Genomic DNA, 23,020 nt, shown 5'->3' on the forward strand with positions numbered 1-23,020 from the left:
TGGGGCTGTGCCTGTGCACCTGCCCCCGCCTCTGCTGCTGCCTAATTATTTCTAGTTCATTAAGAGCCTCGGGATCGCTGGCTGAGCCGAGCGCGTGATGTCCCCGCCGCCGCCGGGCTGACCCGGAGCTCCGGGCACCTGCCGAGCCCGGGGGATGCTCACAGCGTTCGGCTGTGGGGTGACAGCGATCCCTGCGTCGTCAGGCCTTTAAATGAGCATCATTAGATCTTCCGAAAACAACCTCATCACGGTGGAAGCCGGGCTCGTTTCGCAGACGCCATCCCCGCACCGGGGTGTGTGTGTGTGTGTGTGCGCGACGTGTGATTTTGGGTGAGATGCCGAGGTTTAGGGGAAGGGAAGCTGTCCCCGGCTGTCCCAGCAGTTCCTCATGCTGCAAGGAAATGAGGGGCTGGCAGTGTGCAGCCAACCTTCCCGAGGCTGCTCGCTGTGCTCCCGCCCACCCTCTCCCCTTTTTGGGAGCGTTCTCCCAGCGCGGTGAAGGTTGGCTGGTGATGCCAAGGGAACCTCTTGCTGATCAGGGTCACAGAACCGTTTGGGCTGGAAGGGACCTTAAGGCCCACCTTGTTCCACCCCGCCTGCCATGGGCAGGGACAGCAATGAACAATTAAAACATTGTCCTTCTGATTTCTTTGTCGCTTTTCTGTTTCTAGGGAGGGTAGAGGGTTGTAGCTCAGGACTAGACAAGGTGTCTGTGGAGACTGTTGCTCAGCAGGGGTTTAAGCAAGGAGCATGTGTTTTCCGTCTTCCCTGAGCAAGTAAATCTGAATTTATGAACCTGTGGGCTGTCGTACCTTACGCTGATAGTAAAAAAAGATGAAACGGAGTCAGTAACCTCACCGAAGCTTTGATTTCTGGAGTCAGGTTGCTTTTACTCCTCACTTGGGTAGCGTCCAAATTGTGTCACTTGGCCTCAGCCGCACTTGCAGCTGGAGCTCCCGGGGGGCTGGGGACAACCCGCAGGGCAGCCCGGGAGTGTTTGCTGGAGGAGAGCAAAACCCCCAGGGGTGGAGGTGGCCCTTGGCGGGGTGTGCAGAGGCACAGCTGCACCCGCACGGGGGGGGCTGTGCTGTGGGTCTGGGGCCGTCCCTGCGCTCCGTGGTCTGAACTGGGTGACAAACCCTGTTCAGCACATGCAGCACTGGTGCCTTTGCTGCTGTTTGGAGCAGCGGTGGAGGTGCTGAAGTGCTCGTGGCACACCTGTACAGGTGCTTCGTGCTGCTTGCCTTGTGCTCACCACTCTGCCTGCCTGTGCTGTTGATGGAAGGTCACCAGCACAGCTGAAACCTGCTCCTGGCTGGAGAGGAGGTGGTGTGTGCTGTGCTCTGAATGGAGGTGAGGGGTTAATCCAGAGAGAGGGGTGGTGTGTGCTGTGCTCTGACTGAAAAACCTGGCAGGGTTAATCCTGACTGTGGGTCAGGTCAGCAAAGACCTTCCCCAAGCACTCAGTAAATATTGAAGGGAGCCAGTTAGTCTGGTACAGGAGCAAAACTGGATGGAGGAGAGGGACTGAATCAGGGAAACCTTGGCAGTAGTATGACTTAAGGTACAGAGAGTGTTCTGAAGGGAACTTTTGGAAATCTCATACTTTGAGGGACCAAACCTCACTTGGTGCCAGGATCTGGGCTCATGCATGAACACAGAGGCCCAATTTGTCACTTTCTGAGACCTCGGCTTTGAGGTTTTAAAAAGTTTTGTGTTTGAAAAGCGAATTTCAAAAAATCAAGTGTGTGCAATGTCTGCTGTGCCTTCTCCCTGAGTGTGCACCCTCATGGCCTGGGAAGTGGCTGCAGGGAGTGTAAGGGGCTGTTCCTGGGTTCTGGTGAGCTGTTGGCAGGAGCAGAGACACAGTATGTGTGGGGGGGTTGTTCAGGCTGAGGTGCCTCAACCACAGGAACAGTTGGGTGAGGAGATGGCACATCCCCATCCCCTCTACCTGGGTGCAGCTGGAGGCAGAGGTCTGGAAACCTCCTTTTTTCCAAGGGGGGGGTCAAGTTATGCAAGAGCTGTTATTGCAAAACTGACAGCAGAGCTGGTCTCCTTCATCTCCTTGCTAAAGTGGGAATTCTCAGGCTGATGGGGAGGTAAAGCTGACATTGGACTTATTTCCATTACTCAGGTCTCTTGTTACACAGGTTGCTCTCTGCCCATCACTTGTGGCCCAGAGCTGGGGCAGAAGCTTCCAATGTGTTCTTCAGGGTTGGATTCCTCTGCTTTAGGGACCTGAAGTGATTTAACAAGGATTTACACTCGTGTTGGACAATTGTCTTGCTGTCCCTGGAGCTGGAGGAGTGAAGTGCAGATCCCAGCCCCAGCCAGGTGTGCTGGTGGTACCTCTGTGGCCATCTCCAAAAAGCACTGGGAGAGTCCTGATTGCAACAGCCCAGGAACGGTTCTGCAGCTCTTCCCCCTTCACAGTGATAACTTTGAAGTGACTTTTGAAGGGTGGCTGGAAGCAATTTTTCCAGTGAGCAGATTAGAGATAAGAGAAGAATTCCACCCTGTGGGGCATAAGCAGTTCAATCCATACCAACGGGGATGGAGAGGGGAAATTGGAGAGAGCTTATCAGCTTGAGGAAAAATCAAATGTAAACATCATCCCCAGCATGATTATGGTTCACAGCTTAGTTTGATGTCACATGCCTGTGTGCCGTGAAATGGTGCTGGCGAGGATGATTACAGAGGGAGTCAGCCAGGCAGGAACAGGCAGAAAAACACCCTGTGCCTTGAACTTTTACAGACCCTGCAGTTACTTCACAATCAATAAGTCGCAGCTCAGCTGCAGGGAAAGAGGAAGGCAGTGGAAATAGAATTCAGGCTGCTCTGGCAAATTAATTGTTCTCTAAGATATGAATCAGCTGGAAGCACACAGGGAAGCTGGGGTGATGGGCCTGGGAGCTGGGAAGGGCAGGGAGATGTGGGCACTGCCCGGGGGATGCTGAGCCCGTCGGTGTCCGTGTCAGGACAGGCTGGAGAACGAGTCCCCAGGAACGCAGGGCAGGGAGTGATTAATCTAATTTTCATTAACCAGCATTTGGCACTGACCTGTGTGTAACAGCCTGTTCCACCACTGCTGGGGCTGGGCCTGGCAGAGCTGCCACTGCCACGTCCCACTTGGGAGGCTCCTGGGCCTCTCCAGAAGGGCTCCTCAGGGAACGACCTGAATGGATTCGCTATGAGCAGTGCATAATTTGGGAACTATTGAAGTGATTCACTGACATGACCATTATGGGCTCTTGCCAGATGACAATCTTAATAAATATGGTTTTCCCATATAAGGTGGTTGCAGCCTGAAAAGCAGCAGCAGGAATTCCAGCACTCTCTTCCTTCATGGACACATCTTTGAGTCGGCACCAGTCGAGTCCAGAAATAGTCCTGCCACAGCTGTGTGATACCCTGACAAAGACTCGAGAGCCCTTCTCATCCCTTGCTGCTTCAGCTTTGTCATGTTTGTTTGTTCCTATCCATCCTTTTGGGCTGCCAAGCTTATTCCCTTTACCATGATTAATCTACCACTCCTGGCAGGTGCCTCGCCCCTGACATGGATGTGGTACCCTGTGCTTGCTGGGACCTGCTGGCATGAGATCAGTTCAGCTGTGCATGTGGGAACTGCAGGTGTTATGTGGGGATCATTAACTTGTGACTCAAAAATCAGAAACTGTTGCACCTTTTGCACTGCACTGTGGCATGTCAGAAGCAGAGTGGAAGTGAGAAATGTTTGCTAATCCCAGTGCAAGGAGTGTTGGCTGTGCTTGGGTGGGAGTGAACAATCAGTGCTCCCTCCAGCAGCGTGGAGACAGAGCTGCTCGTGGTGTCACTGGCAGAAGATGTTCCCTCTTCCATCCTGGCTGCAGGAAAGCGGGAGCCAAAGTGGGTCCTGCCTTCCTGGATGGTCTGATCCCATGGGTGCACCCTCCTGGATCTTGCCCAGAGCCTGAGGTGCCAGGGGGCTGATGGGGGCACTGGGTATCAGAGCAGGCTGCTGGTTTTTGGGCATGCTCTCTGGTTTAACACAGAGGCCTTGGCACCTCTTTTCTTAAAGATCTGTGTATGGGGAGAGGAGTGACTGTGAATGTTTGAATCATAGAATCCCAGAATGGCTTGGAAGGGAGCTCATCTCATCCCACCCCCCTGCCATGGGCAGGGACACCTTCCACTAGACCAGGTTGCTCCAAGCCCCATCCAGTCTGGCCTTGAAACTCATAAATAGCAGCAGAACAGCAGGAGATGGCTGAAGTGGGGTGTTTTCTTTCCTATTAAGTCTTTCCAAGTCTCCAGCCAAGACCTCTGATAGGCCCCTTTAATTTGTTTAATAACCCAGTGACAGTGTTGTTGTCCTTCAGCCCTCTCCCAGGCCTGCAGGCTGGGTCGCCTTGTGACTAAGAAATTATGTTCTTGGGCATGTTCACATCAGACAGACTGACTGATCAGAAGCTATTTTGAAGCATTATGCAGGTGCAAAGCCCCAGTTGTTTGGTGTGGATTTCCAATAAGTAGCTACTGTTATATATATATATACACACACACATCTTCATGGTATTTTGCCATTTCTAAATCCATCTGTGGCAAGTGCAGGAACTCAAAGGAGCAAAATACTGTTGTTTTTTTGTAAGCCTGGCAAAGCAGAACTCCCAGCCAAGCACACTCTGGGTGTTTGCTGCCTGCTGAGGGTGTGTGTACAGCCACTTGTGTTTTCCTCTAATAGGAAGGATGCTGGGATGAGGACACGTGCTGGGAGGAGCCCCTCACGAGGGTGATGGCTGTTCCACCACGGGAATGCCCATATGGCCTGGAAAAGACAGGAGCACAGCAGAGGGGGAAATCAAGGCACTGCAAGGGCCTGGAAGCCAAAGGCTGTTTAATGCTGAAATGAGACAGCAAAAGCACCAGAAAGAAGAGGGTCATGTAAAAAACCAAAGTCATGGCTTTTGTGAAGTGGGTTTGGTCTTGATCCTCATCACCAGGGACTGTGTCAGCAGAGCCTGGGTGTTGCTCACCTGCCCGCATGGGGAGTGTGTGCCAAAGGAAAAGCATCTGCTGGCTTTCCCAGGCTCTCCACCTCCTCCCCGGGTGGCTCACAGGCAGAGTCCCTGGAGGGGGAGCCTGGCCTCTCCAAGAGCCCTGCACGAGCCAGTGATCATAAGGTGATGTTGGGGTTTTGCCTTCTTTAGGTAGGTCTCAGTTCCTCAGGAGCCTGGCACTTGTTTGTTTGAGTTTTTCAGTGTTGCCAATAGCTGAGTTAACCTCAGGACTTTCTGGGAAGCGTTTTCTGTAATTAAAAAGCTAAAAGTGATCAGAGAAGCTTTTCTGTCACTTCGTCTCCTCACCCACATATTTAGCAGAAAATACTGTCAACCCCTAATTAAGCGTCGTCTTCTTCCATCGTGTGTTCTTGTGGCTTCCCCAGCTTACGTGTGGGTTTTGGCACTGGCTTGTGGTGATTAACCCAGGCTGAGTCAGAGACGTGCTGTGGTGGGTAGGGAACTGGAGCCTTTGACATGCTGGGTTGCCCTGGGTGTTCACAGCCTGGCCAATGCTGCTGGTCACCACAAACCATGGTGGGAGAGGCTCCAGGAGAGGCTGTGAGTCTTTGAGCTACCCCTTTGCTTCTCTTCCAGCTTTCTTTGGATACAGCAAACCCAGTGCTCTTTTCCTAATTCTGCTTAAAAAAACAGACAAGTGTACAACTAGGGAGTCAGTGTGTGATGTGAAGGGTTCTCTTACTGTCTTTACTGTGACACAGAAGCAGGCTGGAGTAGTTGATGTCTGAAGAGCAGCAGTGTTATTTTATAGCATGGAGATGGCGTGTTCTTTAGAGATGCGTCTCTGGCAGATGCCTGTGAGAAGAGCTGTCCCTCTGGATAACTGCTCAGCTCTGCAGCCTTTGGATCTGGAGTTGCAGAAAACAAACCTCACCATGTCCAGCCACTGCCTGTAATGGTTTGCAGACTCAGCGAGAGGGCCCAGTCGTCATGTCCTTTTTAATCAGCAGTATCTGCATGTTCTCTTTGCAGAAATTGTTACTGGAAGGGGTGGGAAAGACTTCCTGGGAGAAAAGAGAAGTTGGAAACCAGCTGTTTGCTTCTCTGACGCTTCCATCATTGCAGACCTGCCTGTTGCATGAGGAGTGTTTGGAAGGCAAGGGCCCACGTTCCAGGAGCACACCTGTAGCTGCTCCTGCTGCCCAAGGCACTCGTTGATCCAGCAAAGGGAACCAGGTCAGGCCTGGGGTTTGTCACAAGACCAGCCTGGGCAGGTCCACATCTGCGACTGAAAGGGCCTGGAGATTAGCTGAGCATGGGAACAGCACAGGCAGCAGTGCCTTTGTTCTGGGTGAAACAGCTCAGTCTCCTATACTGGGAGGAATTAATGGATTACAAGATGAGGGCAGCTTTGCCTTGTTTGTGGTCATTAAAACACAGCAGTGCTGCTGGGACGGTGCTGCTGGCGCCGGGGACGGTGGGGAGCTCAGTGCCCGTGAGACTCCACTGAGCTCAAACGCTGCTTTTCCCTTTACTGCACAATGTTCCACCTCTGCCAGCCATGCAGGGGATGAGGTTTGATCCAGCCTTTGCCATGTGCTCCAGCTTCCACCATTAAGGCTTTCCTACCCGTGTTCTGGACGTGCCAGGGTCCCGTTGATTCCTCAGGAGCTCTCACATGGGGTGGGTGGCTCCTGCAAAATGAGTTTCCTGTGCTCCGAGGGTCTGTGTAGCCCAAGTAGTTGTTAACTCTTCATTTAAACCCAGTGATGCTTTCTCTGACAAAGCTCTGTCAAATGACTGACTCTTCCCATTCGAGTTGTCTGTGTTCCTGTGCCGTGGCAGACACCCCCTAATGTCTTCTCCAGAAGATCTGGTAGTGCTTTGACCTCAACCAGCTCCCGGAGGAAAGGGAGTGCTGGGCTGGGAGCCAGTCGGGTCTCTACTCCTTCACTGAATTTAGGAAATCAGAGTAATTCCGCAGCTGTTTCATGTTTTTTCCGTAGGAGGCAAGGAGATCTGCTGCTTTTGGGACCGGGGAGCTGAGTTCACAGTCGTTTGGCAGGGCCGGTGTTGGAAGCTTGTCCTTAGTGTGACCCAAACTCTGGGCACATCAGGATGCTGCCCCTCAAAATGGGCATCTTGGATGTGTGAAACTGTGTTGGTGACCATGTTGTGGTTCTGCAAGGGTAGAATTAGTCAAGATTGTTTTGCCTGTTCACTTGCTGCCTGACAAGATGTTGTTTAAATTGCCATTTAGATTTTTTCTTCCCTTTGGAGTTTGCCATTCTCAGTTGCTGTCACCCCAAGTACATGAAAGTCCAGATCTCCAAGGGCTGAGGTGACCACTGAGACCAGTGAAGCACAACCTGATGGAGCTGAGGACTGACACAAAACCAGCGTAATCTCCATTAAAACAGGATTGTTTGCAGAATCAGTCTCTTGGGAGTTCAGGCTTGATGCCCAGACTTGCTTTCTGCCTCCCTGGTTAAGGCTGGGTGCACCCCATGGTGGCATGTGCCACCTGGGCAGAGGGTTCCTGCCAACCCTCATGGGGCAGGAAGGCCAGGGAGGAATAGGGTAGGGAGAATAAAAGCAATTCTCCTGTGTATTTAAAGTAGGAGTAATGTAGGTCACCTTAATCTGTTCTCCCTCCTCCCCTTCCCGTGGGATGGGAGAACATCCCGGCCATGTGCTGCAGGGGATGGTGAGGTGGGACCACCCTCGCCTTGCTGCTGTCTACTTGTGGAGCATCCTGTGACCTAGGCAGGCTTCTCTTTTATTGCCTGCCAAAAAAATCAAATAAAGCTCTCCAACAGTAGGGCAGAGCAGTGTTGTTTTTGTGCGTGACATGTATGGCTTCAAGGTGTTCCCGGTTATTTTTTAGGGTGGAATTCCTGATTTGTGGGTGGAACTGTGATTCTGTTTAAAGGACAAATTAACAGCATCCTCCTGAGCTTGTAGGTATTTACCTGGTTTTTCCTCAGCTGCAGTCACTGCACTGCTCCAGACACTGTTCTGGTGCTGGTCCTGTCAGCTCTCTGGTGATTCAGTCGGCTCAGACGGGCTCCATGTGGATTTTCATCTCATTCAGGGCTGTCTGAGCTCAGGTAATTAAGGCCACTTGACACCAGTTTGAGCAACTTGAGTGGGAGCAATTTGGGCTGGTGCATGAATACAGCCCACAAAGGGTTCAGAGCACTTGAGGAGTATTTTTATGTAATTGGCAAGTTTTGAGAGATTTTATGAAATCCTTCCAGAGCTCAAGACTCATCTCCAAAGTCCTGCAGTGCTCCCAGCAGACAGCAGTGCCTGAAACCAGGGAGTCATAGAATCATAGAATGTCCTGGGTTGGAAGGGACCCACGAGGATCCTCAAATCCAACTCCTGGCCTGCACAAGACAACCCCAGGAATCCCACCCTGTGCCTGAGAGCGTTGTCCAAATACTTCTTGAGCTCTGGCAGAGTTCAGGTGATCTCAGCCACGTGCACATCAGTGATGGAAGCACCAGCAGCAGTGTGTCCTGCTCACATGCTCTGTCAACAGATCTTGGGGGGTCACTGAGATGGGACATGGCTGGTTCCTGCTCTTGGAGCCCACTCAGTTCATTACTGAAGTGGATCCCACAGAGGGGGCAGCACACCTCTGGTGTCTACTGATTTTACTTGAGGTTCTGAAGAACCAAGGGGTTGAAGAAAAACCTTCAGGCTTGGCATAAGGCCTAGAAACACAAGTGTGCATTGTACAAAGTAAAATGAAGGTGATGATCTGGAGCCTCCCACGGCCACCGGTCAGGTCTTCCCACTGGATGCACCACTGTCTTCTGAGTGTAGGGTGGGGAACTGGGACTCACATTGGCTTTGTGACACTGGTGGTATTTACCACGTGGGTCAATGGGCAGAGAGGGAAGAGCCCTGGGCAAGGCAGAAGGGATGGAGTTTGTTAATTGCTCTAAAACATCCGGGAAAATGTGCCCACGTCTTCGTGCTGCCATGTCGTGTTTGGTGCATTCCGTGACCTGGGCAGAGGCACAGGGAAATATTGCCAATGGTGTGGGCAGGATGCAGCAGCTGATGACAAAGATGCTGCGGTAGTTTTCTTTCTGTAGTTTCTCTGCACATCTGATGGACCAGATTTTGTGGATTTTTCAGGGCAAAATTGTCCGTTGCTGCATTTTTCAAAGAGAGGCAGCTGGCTAAAATCCTCCTCTGGCTGAGTGCTCCTTCCCTGAATGTGCTGATAGCACTTCAGCAGGCACAGTCACTCCAGTTGGATGCTGATGTGCAACTTTGTTCTCTCTCTGCTTTCCTGATTCCACAGCTTGTGTTGGTGTAGCTGGTTCAGCATCCCTGTACCAGAGGAAGGGGTGGTGTGCTCGGTCCCACGTGCAGCGGGGAGGGCAGATGTAATACCTGAAACCGCTTGTCTTCTCTCTAAATGTCACTTTTAGCTGAGTATCATCTGCAAAATGACAGTTTTCCTCCTCTCTGTACGTGTTGGGTGCTGCTCTCTCCATCTGGCTGCTGCATGTTGACGGGGGCAGTGTACAAAACAGCAGAGAATTTGCTGGCAGAAATGCAAACTATAGAGATGTAAAATAGTCCCTGACTTCAAAGCTGGAACAGAGAGAGCAGAAAATGAAGCTGAAGTCTCGAAGCTGTGCTTGTCACTGTTAATGACATGCTCAGTTACAGGCACTTGCTGAGGTGGAATCTAGAAATAAGGCCCAGTTTTTCAGTTTGGCCTAACAGATGGGGATTATTTGGGGTTTAAATAGCACATTATGAGGTGATTTTTGTGTTGGTAAGGACTTTTGTTCAGTGATAAGAGCTGAAATCTAGAAGGCTAATAATTGCCTTTGCTTAATTTAATGCTTTTTTTGCCGTTAATTCATCCAGTCCAACCCCTGCCCTGCCCAGGACACCCCAACAATCCCACCCTGTCCCTCAGAGCGTTGTCCAAACGCTCCTGGAGCTCTGGCAGCCTTGGGGCCGTGCCCACTGCCCTGGGGAGCCTGGGCAGTGCCCCAGCACCCTGTGGGGGAAGAACCTTTCCCTGAGATCCATCCCAAGCCCCCTGGCACAGCTCCAGCCCTTCCCTGGGTCCTGTCCCTGGTCCCAGAGCAGAGCTCAGTCCCTGCCCCTCCGCCTCCCCTCGGCAGGAGCTGCAGCCCCCGAGGAGTCTCCCCTCAGTCTCCTCTGCTCCAGCTGAACCAGCCGAGTGCCCTCAGCTGCTCCTCAGACCCTTCCCCTCCAGACCCTTCCCCAGCTCTGTGGACACCCTCCAACAGCTTTAGATCCTTCTTAAATTGTGTCCCCAAAACTGTCCCCAGGACTCGAGCTCAGGCTGCAGCCTCATACTGGCTGACAGGCATACAAGGTTTTTAATTCCAGGATACTTCTCAACCCGACATCTCTTCAGGCTTAAATTAATTTTGATGGAAGAGAAATGCTGACATAGTCTTTCTCCTCAGTAGTCTCAGAGGGTTGAATGTTTGTTTTCATTTTGATATTGGGCAGGAGTCACTGGTGGATTAACTATCTGGGACACTCTTTTGAGAAAGAGGCTTCTGGACTGATAATGCCAGAAAATGCTTATTAAAGAAAATGAGAAAAGTGGCAATTTGGGAGGAATTTGGTTTAATATGTGCAAGCTCTGGTTTTTTATGGATTGGGATGCACGAGGGATTGCGATTTAAGGTTTATAACAATCTCAGAGAGATGCTGTGGCTTCCCAGACTCCCAGGTTTTAAAACGCAAAGATTGGATTTATTTTTAATCTTTTCTAAACTGAAAACTGGGAGTGCAAGGAAGCTGGAAGGGCCCAGCATGAAAAGCAAACTGTAACCTAGAGGAACGAGGTGGGTTTTTACAGCAGCTGAAGAAGTGAAATTTAAATGCAAGTTTTGCTGTGAGGTGGGGTGAAAAACAACTTATTCTGTAAGGGTGAGGTGGGTGAAAAATGACTTAATTCAGGACCTGTGGGAGGGAGGGATAAGATGTGTCTGAATGGCAGCTGCTCATCTAAAGGGAAAAGGGATATACTGCAGGCAGAAGTGGTAAGTGCTGCCTGGTATTTCATGTTCTCTGTTAGAGCTCCTGCTTTTGACTTGCCAAGATAATGGTCTCCAAACCTTTGCCTTATGACTCCCCTCTAAGTTCTGGCAAAACCAATGCACCCATTTTGGTGAAGAGGAAGCCAAGAAACCCCATCCAAAACTGCAAAGCTTGGTGAGGCCCATCCTTAAAAGGGGCTGCAGTACCTGCAGGGTAGTTCTGCTTCATCACACCTGCCTTCTCCTCTTCCCAGGGACAGCCCCTGCACCAGCTGTGAACCTCCCAACTTCCTTCTGCTGTGCTTTGTGAAAACAACCCCCTGTTCAGGCCTCCCTGGGCTCCCTGCTGAGGCTGGGGCAGCCCCACTGCTCGGTGGGGACAGAGCTATAGGCTTGAGCCATCTGGTCTGGAAGGAGATTACTGGGTGGGGAGCCAGGAAATGTTGAGTTTAAGCCATGGGACTGCCCATGTCAGCCCGGGGGATCCTTCACTCTCTGTTAAGAGCAGTTACGTGGGTGTTGGGCAGTGTCACCACTCCCTTCTGTCTCTTTCTCCCACCCCACAACCCCCCCCCACCATAAATCAGAAAGCTGGCAGTTGGAAGGAGAACCCGAGCCCGAGTCTGGGTGTCCTCCTGGAGACGCTTTTCCCAGTGAACATTTGATGTGTCTGTGCCTGGCTGTGGCTTCTGTTTCTCTCCCAACACAGGAGCAGATTGTGTAGTTCCCCCCCTCCTTTGCAGGTCAGTGGCAGCGTGTTTGGCTGATCCAGCCTTGTAGTGTTCTGGTTCAGGGGAACAAATTCATTTCTTGTTTTATTGAAGTCTTAGCAAACAGTATTAAAGAACCCAGGAGACTCTGGGTTCAGAAATGCTGAACTGAAGTTCACTCCGTGCTGCTGGCTTGAATTATGTGTCCAGCAGGGCCAGGGCAGTGACTGTACCCCTGTGCTGGGCACTGCTGAGGCTCCATCTCAAATCCTAGGGTCAGTTCTGGGCCCCTCACAACAAGAAACATTTAGAATTTAGAGCATGTCCAGAGAAGGGAACAGAGCTGGGGAAGGGGCTGGAGCAGCAGGAGCAGCTGAGGGAGCTGGGGGGGCTCAACCTGGAAAAAAGGAGGCTCAGGTGGGACCTTCTGGCTCTGCAACTGCCTGACAGGAGGGGGAAGCCAGGTGGGGGTCGGGCTCTGCTCCCGGGGAACAAGCGGCAGGACAAGGGGAAACGGCCTCAAGTTGTGCCAAGGGATGTTTAGGTTGTATATTGGGGACAATTTCTTCATGGAAAGAATGGTCAGGCATTGGCACAGGCTGCCCATGGCAGTGGTGGAGTCACCACTCCTGCAAGTGTTCAAAAAACAAGCAGATGTGGCACTTTGCTGTATGGTTTAGCAGGCATGGTGGGCTTTGGTGAAGGTTGAACTTAGTGATCTTGGTGGTCTTTTCCAGCCTTAATGATTCCATGATTCCTAAGGGCATCCTCAGTTGGGCAGATGCTGAGTAAAGCCCTGAGAAGGACTCAAGTTGTTCATGGTTCAGGCCTCTGTTTTAGGACCCGGGAGACCAGTTGTTGTCCCCAGTTGCATCTGGAGCTTACGGAGTGATGTCAGTGCACGTGTGGCTGCTCTGTGGGCAGCCAGACTGGGCTCCTCCTGAGATGGTCACTTGTGTTTGCAGTTGTAGTTCCCTGTGTTTAGGGAATGCCTTTCCTCCTCCGCTCTCTCACTGGAGCAGGGCTGCTCCGAGACCCACAGCCCAAGAGCTGGGGGCTCTGCAAAGCTGGGAAGAGGGCTGACCCAGCTGGCTGAGGTTCAGCTCCGTGGTAATTTGTTGTCTTTCACCTGATGAGAGTCTGCTGTCAGACACATCCCAGAAACCACAACATCACATCCCAGAGGCCTTGACCACTCGTCTGTCCCAAGTGAATGCAGGACACCAAGAGTGAGCACAACACCGTGACCGTGGGCTCTGCTCTGCTGGATCCCAAACTGGCACTGCTCCCAGAGGGGTTTGTGGCTGCACTGGGTATGAATGTGTGCTGAGCCTCAGGGAAAACAGTGCCAGAAATCTGCAGGTCCTCAGCACCAGGGGGGCTAAGAGGGGTTGGGGAGAACCGGTTCCTTAAGAGCCTCAGTTCTGCCTGCTCAGCACCTTGGGAGCCTGAGTGCTCTTTTGGATTTTGCTCTTTGTTCTTTCACATCTTCCTTTGGGCACGTACCTGTGCAGAGTCTGGAGATCTGCTTCCCAAGTGAGTAAATAAATGGGCATTGCTGCACTTGATTAAGTAGAAGTAATAAATGCCTGGCTCAGCCTCCAAGTGCAAGTCCTCCAAGCTGGGCTGGAGAAGTGGCTGTCCTGCCCCAGCTTTGAGCAGGCTGCAGGTCTGTGCCAGAACCAGCCTGTCCTTCAGCTCGTGGCTGCCTGCACTGGAGGAGGCTGTCCTTGATCCTTGGTGGAATGCAACTGAGACATCCTTGTAGCCCAGCATGGCCACCAGGTTACCTCTTCCTGCCCTCTCTGTGTGTCTCACCTGTTTGAATTTCCTACTGAGAGCTCTAGAAGTGTTTTTTAAAATTTTTAAATTATTTTCTTAGGTACCTTATTTTGAACTGCTAGCTGAGTCACTAGCTGCCATGCTACAGCCAGGAGCCCAGGGAGAGGAGAAACGTTGAGTTACGATTTTTGGCAGCACACTCCACCTTTTGAGTTTGTTCTACTGTGGCTTGTTCTGTTCCATCTCTTCAGGTGCCTTCGTTAGAGCAGAGCAGGACCACCTGACCAGAAACACTTGAGTCACAGAGAGCAGAAGAGGCCTTAACAAGGCCAGTGAGAAAAGAACTCATTGGTGAAGCAATAATGTGAATTTCTTCTTAACCTCCACCCCCCACACCTTGTGTCAGTAGCTTTTGCCCTGGAGATCCTTCCTCAGTTTCACAGCACAGGGACATGTCTGTCCAGAGCTGCTATGGCTTTGGGGGACGTTTGTTCTCAGAGCCCCAGTGGAGGAGAGGACTGGAGGCTCAGGACCCCTCCTGGGTATCAGCCTCACCAGTCTGGGGGAGAAGGGAGGTGTTGGCCTGTCCAGGGAGGGGTCAGGTCCTCAAATCTAAGAATGGTTTGGGTTGGAAGGGACATTAAAGCTCCTTTTGTCCCACCCCCCTACCATGGGCAGGGACACCTTCCACTAGACCAGGTTGATCCAAGCCCCCTCCAACCTGGCCTTGGACACTTCCAGGGATGGAGGAGCCACAACTTCTCTGGGCAACCTGTGCCAGGGCCTCCCCACCCTCCCAGGGAAGAATTTCTTCCCAATCTTCCACTTAACCCTGCCCTGTGTCAGTGGGAAGCCATTCCCCTTGTCCTGTCCCTCCATCCCTTGTCCCCATTCCCTCTCCAGCTCTCCTGGAGCCCCTTTAGGCCCTGCAAGGGGCTCTCAGCTCTCCCTGGAGCCTTCTCTCCTCCAGGGGAACCCCCCCAGCTCTCCCAGCCTGGCTCCAGAGCAGAGGGGCTCCAGCCCTTGGAGCATCTCTGTGGCCTCCTCTGGACTCTCTCCAGCAGCTCCAGGTCCTCCTGCTGTTGGTGCCCCAGACCTGGAGGCAGCTCTGCAGGGGGGTCTCACCTGAGGGGGCAGAGGGGCAGAATCCACCCCCTCAACCTGCTGGTTGACGCAGCCCAGGATCCATCTGGGAAGGATTTGCAGTAGCTGGAATGGATTGAGCAGAGTTTGCTTCTAAAGAGCTGCTCCCTTGTGTGCAGGGTCTGGGTGGGCTGTGCAGTGGTGGGGGGTAGGCAGGGGACACGCTGATGGGAAGCAACAGAGTTGGGATAGTGAGTTTTGAACGAGGCCAAGAAATCTCTGATCACTTGGTGCAGGTCAAGCTCAGATGAGCCAGTCCTGCAGCCTGGAGAGCTTGGGTTTCTCTATGTTACATCCCCAAAAACTCGGGTTTATTTAGAAGTAGATCATAGAATCATGGGACCATTAAGGTTGGAAAAGACCTCCAAGATCACCAAGTCCAACATTTGGTCTCTCAAACAAAGATGTGTCATTGCTCTGCCGTTCCGAGCACGTTTTCTTAATTTTCAGTGGTACCTGGTCAACTTGAAAACCCTGTCTGAGTTGTGTAGAGAACGTGGCCTTTGAGGGCTGTATCACAAACCTACACTCTAGAAACAGGCCTGGAAATTCAACCTCCTGCCTTTGCCTGGATGTCTGTTTTTGAAACAGGTAGAAGTTACAGATGTCCCCCTCTCCTCTCCCACCCAGACCTCGTCCTCAGCACTGGGGGGCAAATCTCTCCTGCAGTGTTGTCAGCAGCACCTGTGGCAACCGGGAGGTGTTTGGTGAAGGACTTGGCTGCTCACATCAGGCTGAGTGCAAGGACTTTATCTCCTGTGACGCGTGTTGTGCATAACCCTGCACTGAAATCCCCTTTCAAGTCTCCAGTGCTTGAGCACCCTCAGAAAATCTCTGTCAGGTGACATTAGCCAGAGTGGAATTAAGTTTTAGAGGATTTAGCCGAGCAGCTTTGGCTACGGGGTAAATCAGGAAATACCCCACTCGTTAAAAATCCAGGTGCATCTTCAGGATGATGTGTGAGGGGTGGCCTGCAGGCAGAGCAGCTGGTTTCCCTTTGGAGATTGCTGTTGGTTGGGATGCTGGGATCCCATGGGTTTAAAGATGTGTTGACTGTGGTGACTTCTCTGTGTCCTAGTGTTGTGGTAGGTGGTTTCTGGGAAACTTCAGATAGCTTTCCTTACCTGCTGTGACTGTAGTAACGAGTTCAACATGTGTTTTAGAAGGTCAGAAAACGGAAAATTTGTGGAGGTGGATATCTTTCTTGAGTTGTGTTCTTCTATTCTCAGACTAAAATAGATTAGGATTATTCCTGCTGGTGAATGAGCAAGGGGTCAGCTCTCTTTGAGGTAGGATCTATAGGAAAACACTTTTAAATGGTGGAAGTGATGAGTAATCTGGCCCATCCCTCCTGGATCAGAGGTGCAGAAACCTCGGTGAGAGATAAAATTGTGGGGATGGTTTGTCACTCTCTCATACAGCCTGCAATCCAACGCTCTTTGAAGCTGCTGTGCTGCTCCTGCAAGCAGCTGCAATGATTCTGCCTTGCCAGTGCTCTCCTCAGACAGGCTGAGATCCTTTCTGGGATACCCAGAGAAAGAATATTGGAAAGGGAGCCAAGCTGATGTGCCAAGATATCCTCCTGCACTAGTTAAAGGGAGTTTGCCCTCTCAGTAACAATATCCTGTGCTCTTTATCAGTGTAAGTAATTTTGGGGTTGACTACAGTGAATATATCCTTTTTCCAGCCAGCAGTTCCCTGTCCTGTGCCTGGCTCCTGCCTTCCAGGTGGCCTCGCAGGGCCAGCGACTTCTAAGAGAGCTTGCCAAGGTCGGCTGGTGAAGAGCCTCCAGCAGCTCTAATCCCTGCCTGGTTGGGAGATGCTGAGGGCTGACCTTAAGCCCCAAGCATCCAAAGTCCTGAGCTGTGCCACACTGCAAACCCTGGGTATTGGGGGCAGAAAAACTGTTCTGACTCTGGCAGGCAGAGTGTAACCTCGGATTAGTCAGGTCGAGCTTCTCCCTCTTTATTAGTGGCACTGGGAGAGCAGCATAATGGAGGATGGAGGTGGGCATCCTTCCCTGCACAGAGGTAGGACACGTTACAGGTCCTGGATCCTGCTTCTCAGCAGGAGCCTCCAGGCAGGGAGATAGGGATGCTTGGAAAACGAAGGAGGGAAATTAGTTCCTTTGCTGTCTTGTGCTTCTGTGACCTGGGGTTGGGAAACAACTCTCTGGGACGTTGTGGCAGCTGGAAACTCCATCTGGATATGTGGAAAGAGTCCCAGGGGCTGCCTGGGGCTTATGTGCTATGTTCAGGTCCCCAGTGTTTTTGCAACATGACTAGAAAGGCAACAGGAGGTTCTGTGTCCTCTTGCTGCTGAACCTCAGCTCTGGGCAGCCAGGAGATGCTCCAGTGAGTGGAGTCAGTGGGTTGGAACCTTCTAGTAGGGAATGTGAAGCTTATCCTGCCCCTAAGTCAAGGTAAGGAGCAGCTGGATGTTGCTCTGGCTGTTCTGGATGATTGTGAGGAATGTAGCTTCAAAGTCCTTCGGCCTTTTGCAGCCTCGCTCTAAATTGGCGTCGTGGTTTTAGTGGCACCTCTGTGTCGTCACAGGGGCAGAGCTGGCTCTGTCCTGCAGAGGTGACGCTTCCTGCTGCCCTGTTTGCTGTCTCTAATCCCGACCAGGCTTTGTTGTGAATGCTGGTAGGCAGATTTGGACTTGCAGGTTGTAATAAGGAGAGAAGCCAGAGGCTGGGAAGAGGCACTGCCGGGTGCGTGACCTTGGGAGCCTCTCGCCTTCCTGCCCCCGCTGCCCACAGGGGACGTGCCGGGGAGCGTGTGGCGTTCCACTCCCCAATCCTCCTGTGACCGGAGCGTGGAAGGGAGCAGGAACACTGTGTTCAGATAAGGCTGCACCTTTCCCATGGAACAGATGTTTGCCCGAACATCCCACTGGATTGCATAATTACGGAGCCGAGAGCCGAGCGGCTGCAGCCTGTTCCGCTGCCGGGTGGCAGCTATTGTGTGCTGCTCCTGATGGGATTTTTGTTGGGCTTTCTGTCACTGTGTCACACGCTTTGGGCTCAGCACTCCGAAATTGTCCCTTCTTCCTACAGGCAGCTGATCTGAAACAAGAAAACAAATCAGTTCCTTTTAAATTTCATTTCCCTGCTCTTGTCCTGCTCGTTCCTCGCCGTAATTGGACTTGGGCGCAGTAAGCGCTTTTCCCGGGAGTTGTCAAGGAAACGCTCCAGCATGGTGATGGCCTGGCTCAGCTCCCCGAGGAGAGCTGGACCCGGGGTGCTGCACCCCAGATGCAGCAACGTGGGCAGCTGAGGATGAGGAAGGGATGTGTTAACCCCCCCACCAGCATCTTCATCTTCTGCCCTGAGCTGGGATAAATGGATTTATTTCTGAGGCAGAAAGAGTTTCTGCGTAAACCCAAAAATAAACAAGGCTGGTAGGTGCCTTTACTGCAGCATCATCCCTTTGTGGCAGTCCCTGGCAGTGCTGATGCTCCATAAGCTGGAAGTTTGCTTTGATTGGCGAGTTGGGCTGTAGAATTCAGGATCAGTGGCTGATCCCTGGGGAGTCCTGCCAGGGGAGTCTTGGGGTCAGAAACTTGAGGAGGTGGCTGGGGCAGGACTGGGGAGTCAGAAACCTGAGGAGGTGGGGAGTCAGAAACCTGAGGGGGTGGCTGGGGCGGGACTGGGGCTCCCACCTGCCTGCCTGTCTCCAGTTAATGGAAGAGCTTGTCCTTGCCCAGGGTGGAAAGGAGGGATCAGTGGTGGCACTGCTGTCAGCAGGTACCACAGCAGTGCCCCAGAGCCCTGGCCTGCCCAGCTGGCATGTTAAACTCCTTCCCTTAATTTGTATAAGCCATTTGTACGAGCCATTTATTTGAACAAGCCTTGCCACCCCTGTCACCAAAGTTTCTGCTCAGATAAACAAAGACAAAGGCCATGGGAAGAGTGCAGCACATGGGGCTGGGGCAGCAGATCCTGGTGTGCCAATGTCATCTTCCCTCCCCAGAGCGAAGGTGGCTCCTGCGTGCTTGGAACAAGGCAGGGAGCCAGTGTGGGCGGCGGGCAGGGGACAGGGAGGAGAGCAGGGCAGCCAAGGTGGGATTAAATGGGATTACTCACCTCTGGCTGCTCCTGGTAGCCCAGTTTGGATGCTTCCCAGTGCTGCCAGCATTTCTGTCTGCAAATAGCTGCTGGACTTTTGATGGTGGCTAAAGTGTCCTGAGGAATGTGGAGCTACCTGTGCTGCAGATGCATCAGAGCTGGGTCTCTCCTCCCTTGCCCACAGAGATGGAAGCAGCCTTGCCTGAGCACAGGGGTGGACAGGATGAACCAGGCTGGAGAGAGACTGGGCTGGGTTCAATCAGCACCAGTTTGATGTGGATGATCCCAAAAATCAGTCAGCCAGTGCTCCAGGGAAAAACGGATACATTTAGGTGGCAAAGCTATATGTGGGTTCTGTATAACAAAAAGAATTTATCTCAGATTGCTTTATTTCTGTATTATTTCTCCAAGCTCTCTGCATGGCAGGAGCAGCGATCCATGCCCAGGGTGCAGAGGAGCTGCAGCTCTTTCTGCCAAGAGATGCCACATTTAAGGGGGCAAAACCCCTGAATTTTTATTTAGTGTTGTGCCTTCCTTGACATTTCTCATCTGAATCAAATTGCGTTGGTTTATGGGAAGAAGATGTGTTAAATGATCAGCAGGAGGTGATCCTGTCTGCCTGGGAAGGGCAGGTTGTTCTCAGCTGCCTTCTCCAGGGGGTTGCTGAGAGTCCAACTCCTGCTTCCTGTGGTGTCTCCTCCCCTTCCAGGACTGCCCTGTGCTGCCGACTCTGTGTGCTGGGAGCTGGAGCCACACGTGTGGAGTATGAGAAGAAATTCAGAGCTGCTTTTGCCTCTCCCTTTGGACACAGCCTGATGCTCGTGCCAGCCCCTCAGGGAGCTGGACTGGCTACTGTGCTGGCTCCAGGGCTGCTTCCCAACTCTAGTGTTTCTGGCTCACAAGGGAGCTGGAGAGGGACTTTGGGACAAGGGTATGTAAGTGATAGGACAAGGGGAATGGCTTCCCACTGCCAGAGGGCAGGGTTAGGTGGGAGATTGGGAAGGAATTGTTCCCTAGGAGAGTGGTGAGGCCTTGGCACAGGTTGCCCAGAGCAGCTGTGGCTGCCCCATCCCTGGGAGTGTCCAAGGCTGGGTTGGACAGGGCTTGAAGGAACCTGGTCTAGTGGAAGGTGTCACTGCCCACGGCAGGGACAAGATGAGCTTTAACCCAACCCAACCCATTCTATGATTTGCTGAATTGCCTTCCCCCACTCCCCCTTGCTTTTAATTTGTCCCTATTAGCAATCCCTTACAGGCAGTATCAGCTGCCTCTTTTGATGGATGCATTTCATTTCCAGCCTTTCTCTCTGTATTTCAACTGCAACTCATGTGTGGAGCCTTTAACTTCCACAGCTCCTGTCTTGGCAGTCTTGGGTTTGATTTTGCCCGTAAGGCATTACCTGGGCAGGTCTGTGTTTGAGGGGTCTGATGGAACAGTGAATTGCAGTGTCCTGGTCACAGCCTCCACCTCTCCTTGTCGTCCAGGTGGGTCGCTCAGGTGTGTCACATTGTCTTGTTCTCAATGGAGAAAGTCTAAAGTGAGATACAGATCTCCTTCGGGGAGTGTGTGACATGTCAGGATTCCATGGAATCCCAGAATGTTTGGGGTTGGAAGGGACCTTAAAGCTCATCCAGTTCCATCCCCTGCCATGGGCAGGGACACCTTCCACTAGTTCAGGCTGGGAACAAGTGGCAAACTGCAGGTCTCTGGTGTGCTGGATTTCTGGGGGACTCCTGCTGGTGCAGCCTCCTGCTGAGGAGCTTATGTGGCATTTATATTCTCACATATTTTTAGTTGCAGTCACGTTGTATATCCTCATAAACACTTTAATAAAGTGAAGCTTTATTAAAGATGCTGCAGCAGTTTTGACCTTAGAAAGGAGTCCAGATAAACCTACTGGTTATTCAGATTTGTTTTGACTTCTCTAGGCCATCGTAAAGTATCAAATAGTTACCATTTATAAATGTGTGTGTGTATACACCTGTCTTATAAAGAAAACTGCTTTATTAGATCTTATGGGCACTGCCCAGGCTCCCCAGGGCAGTGGGCACGGCCCCGAGGCTACCAGAGCTCCAGGAGTGTTTGGACAACGCTCTGAGGGACAGGGTGGGATTGTTGGGGTGTCTGTGCAGGGCCAGGAGTTGGACACCGTGATCCTTGTGGGTCCTTTCCAACTCAGGATATTCCAGGATTCTGTGAACTTAAACGAGGCTTATCCTGGATTTTTGTAAACTGTCTAAGAAATTCCTTTCCAGTAGACAGAAACCTCTTATGACTCTTTTGATAACGAAGGGCTTTGGCAAGTCAACCTGCCTTAGCTGGTTTTGAAGGAAGTGGAAGGGACACCTTCCACTAGCCCAGGTTGCTCCAAGCCCTGTCCAGCCTGGCCTTGGACACTTCCAGTGATGGGACAGCCACAGCTGCTCTGAGAAACCTTTGCCAGGGCCTCACTACCCTCATGCTCTGGGGGTTTTGCTCCTCTGACTGGTAGAGCTGAAACTCGAGAGCCCTTTCCTGTGTCAGACACGGTGCAGAGGTTTTCCTGCCTGTCCTGCAGGGCGTCAGTGCCGTGGTGGGGATGGCCTGTGAAGAGAGAAATATGGAAAAAAACCAGAAGTTAAATCCGAGATGGGAATTGCTGAATCCAAAACTGAAGCATTCCTTTCAGAGGCTCTCTAGGAGCCCGGGGGTTGGGACAGGGTCACTCGAAGCCGTGCACAGATGAGAACAGAACTGAAGGCAGCCGGTCAAGCGTGCTCGAAGCGCTCGGCAGAGCCCAGGCACGGGCTGCAGGCAGGGCACAAAGTTGGGGGTTCATCCCAGGGTTCCCCCTCCGGAGCTGCTCATCCATCACATTTCTGAGCACACCCCGGCTAAGCCGCACCAAATCGGATAAGAATCATTTCAATTATCTCGTTAAGTGTCAAAACTTCCCGCAGCAGCTCCCGCAAACCCCGGCGCCGTCTCGTGGCTCTGTAACCCCCGGAGCTGGAGTTAAATCAGGTTCTGCCAGGCCATCTGTCAGCTTGTTTGAGCCGAGCACGGCCGTGTGCCACGCACGGAGGAGCCAGTGGAAGATTTTTACATTTTCTGCCTAGATAAGTTGATTTCATAGAGCTGATTTTTTTTATTTTTGGTGTGGGCTGGGGGAGGTTTTGCTGGGGGTGCTCTTGCCCACCTCAGCCCATCATTTCTCCTGGAGATCTGTGGTTCTTCACCTCTGGTACCTTTTCTTCATGTGGACGGTTGGTGTTGATTCCACATTTGGTACGTGTACAGCAGCAGACACTTAAAAGCTGGGAATGAAAGCAGCTTGTGGTAATTATCACAAAATTAAAGATAATCTCCTGCTCTGGAATTGTGACAAAGTGCAGAAACGAGATTAGTGCGGTGGGAGAGCAGTGGCAGCCATGGCAGGAGAGCACATTCTCCTGGCCTGGGGCTCTTGGCCACAGTGTGTTCCCAGCGATTTCCAGGGTTCAATCTGGAGCAGCATTTCCCCTTTTAGATTCCCCAGTGGTCTGGAGCTGCTGCTCCAGCTCCTGTCCTGAAAGTTCATTAGCTAAATGCTCACTTAGTGCCTTATTTCCTGCTCTCCAGGCCACTGCGAGGCGTTTTGTTCAAAAATCACAGAATTGTGTTGGCTTAGGCCAAAGAACTAATTTTTCATCATAGTTGGAGCTCACAGTGGTCCTGAACCACGTGCTGGCGCGGTCCTGGAGAGCTGGAGGAGTGACAGGGTCACGTCACTCGTGGTGTGTCACCCACCCGTGTCAGTGACACCCCGTTGGCTGAGGGGACCCGGCCCAGGTGGGTGACAGGGGGGAGCTGCTCTGCCCCCTCGGGATCCTGCTCCACTCACTGCCCTCCTCCTGCCTGAGCTGGGACTGTGCAGCGCAGGGAGTGGGATTGCAGAGCTTCGCTGCAGTCCTGCCATTCTGTTCCTGATGCAGAACTTGGGCACTGGGGGCACAGTTTAAAACAGAACAGTGTCACTGGGTTTGTTGTTTATTCGCTTCCCGGCGTCTGAAATATTTCCCAAAATGTAACTGAGTCACACCCTTCCCTGGTGGTGTTGTCATCTGCAGAACATCGTGCTCCCATTATCATCCAATCCCAGAATGGTTCGGGTTGGAAGGGACCTTAAAGCCCATCCAGTCCCAGTCTCTGCCATGGGCAGGGACACCTTCCACTAGCCCAGGTTGCTCCAAGCCCTGTCCAGCCTGGCCTTGGACACTTCCAGGGATGGGGCAGCCACAG

At 52.1% G+C, this 23,020-nt stretch overlaps 1 protein-coding gene across 1 annotated transcript in view; it reads right to left on the minus strand.

The window, feature by feature from the left end:
* Positions 1–5,025, minus strand: part of TJP3 (tight junction protein 3) — an 18,382-nt gene extending 13,357 nt beyond the window's left edge. Inside the window, exon 1 of the mRNA XM_029963894.1 lies at positions 5,016–5,025. Within this exon, the coding sequence (XP_029819754.1) occupies positions 5,016–5,025 (10 nt within the window). The remainder of the gene's footprint in view (positions 1–5,015) is intronic.
* Between the last annotated feature and the right edge of the window lie 17,995 nt (positions 5,026–23,020).

Source organism: Manacus vitellinus, unplaced genomic scaffold (genome assembly GCF_001715985.3).
Source record: "Manacus vitellinus isolate BGI_N305 unplaced genomic scaffold, ASM171598v3 scaffold_64_pilon, whole genome shotgun sequence".
NCBI lineage: Eukaryota > Metazoa > Chordata > Aves > Passeriformes > Pipridae > Manacus > Manacus vitellinus.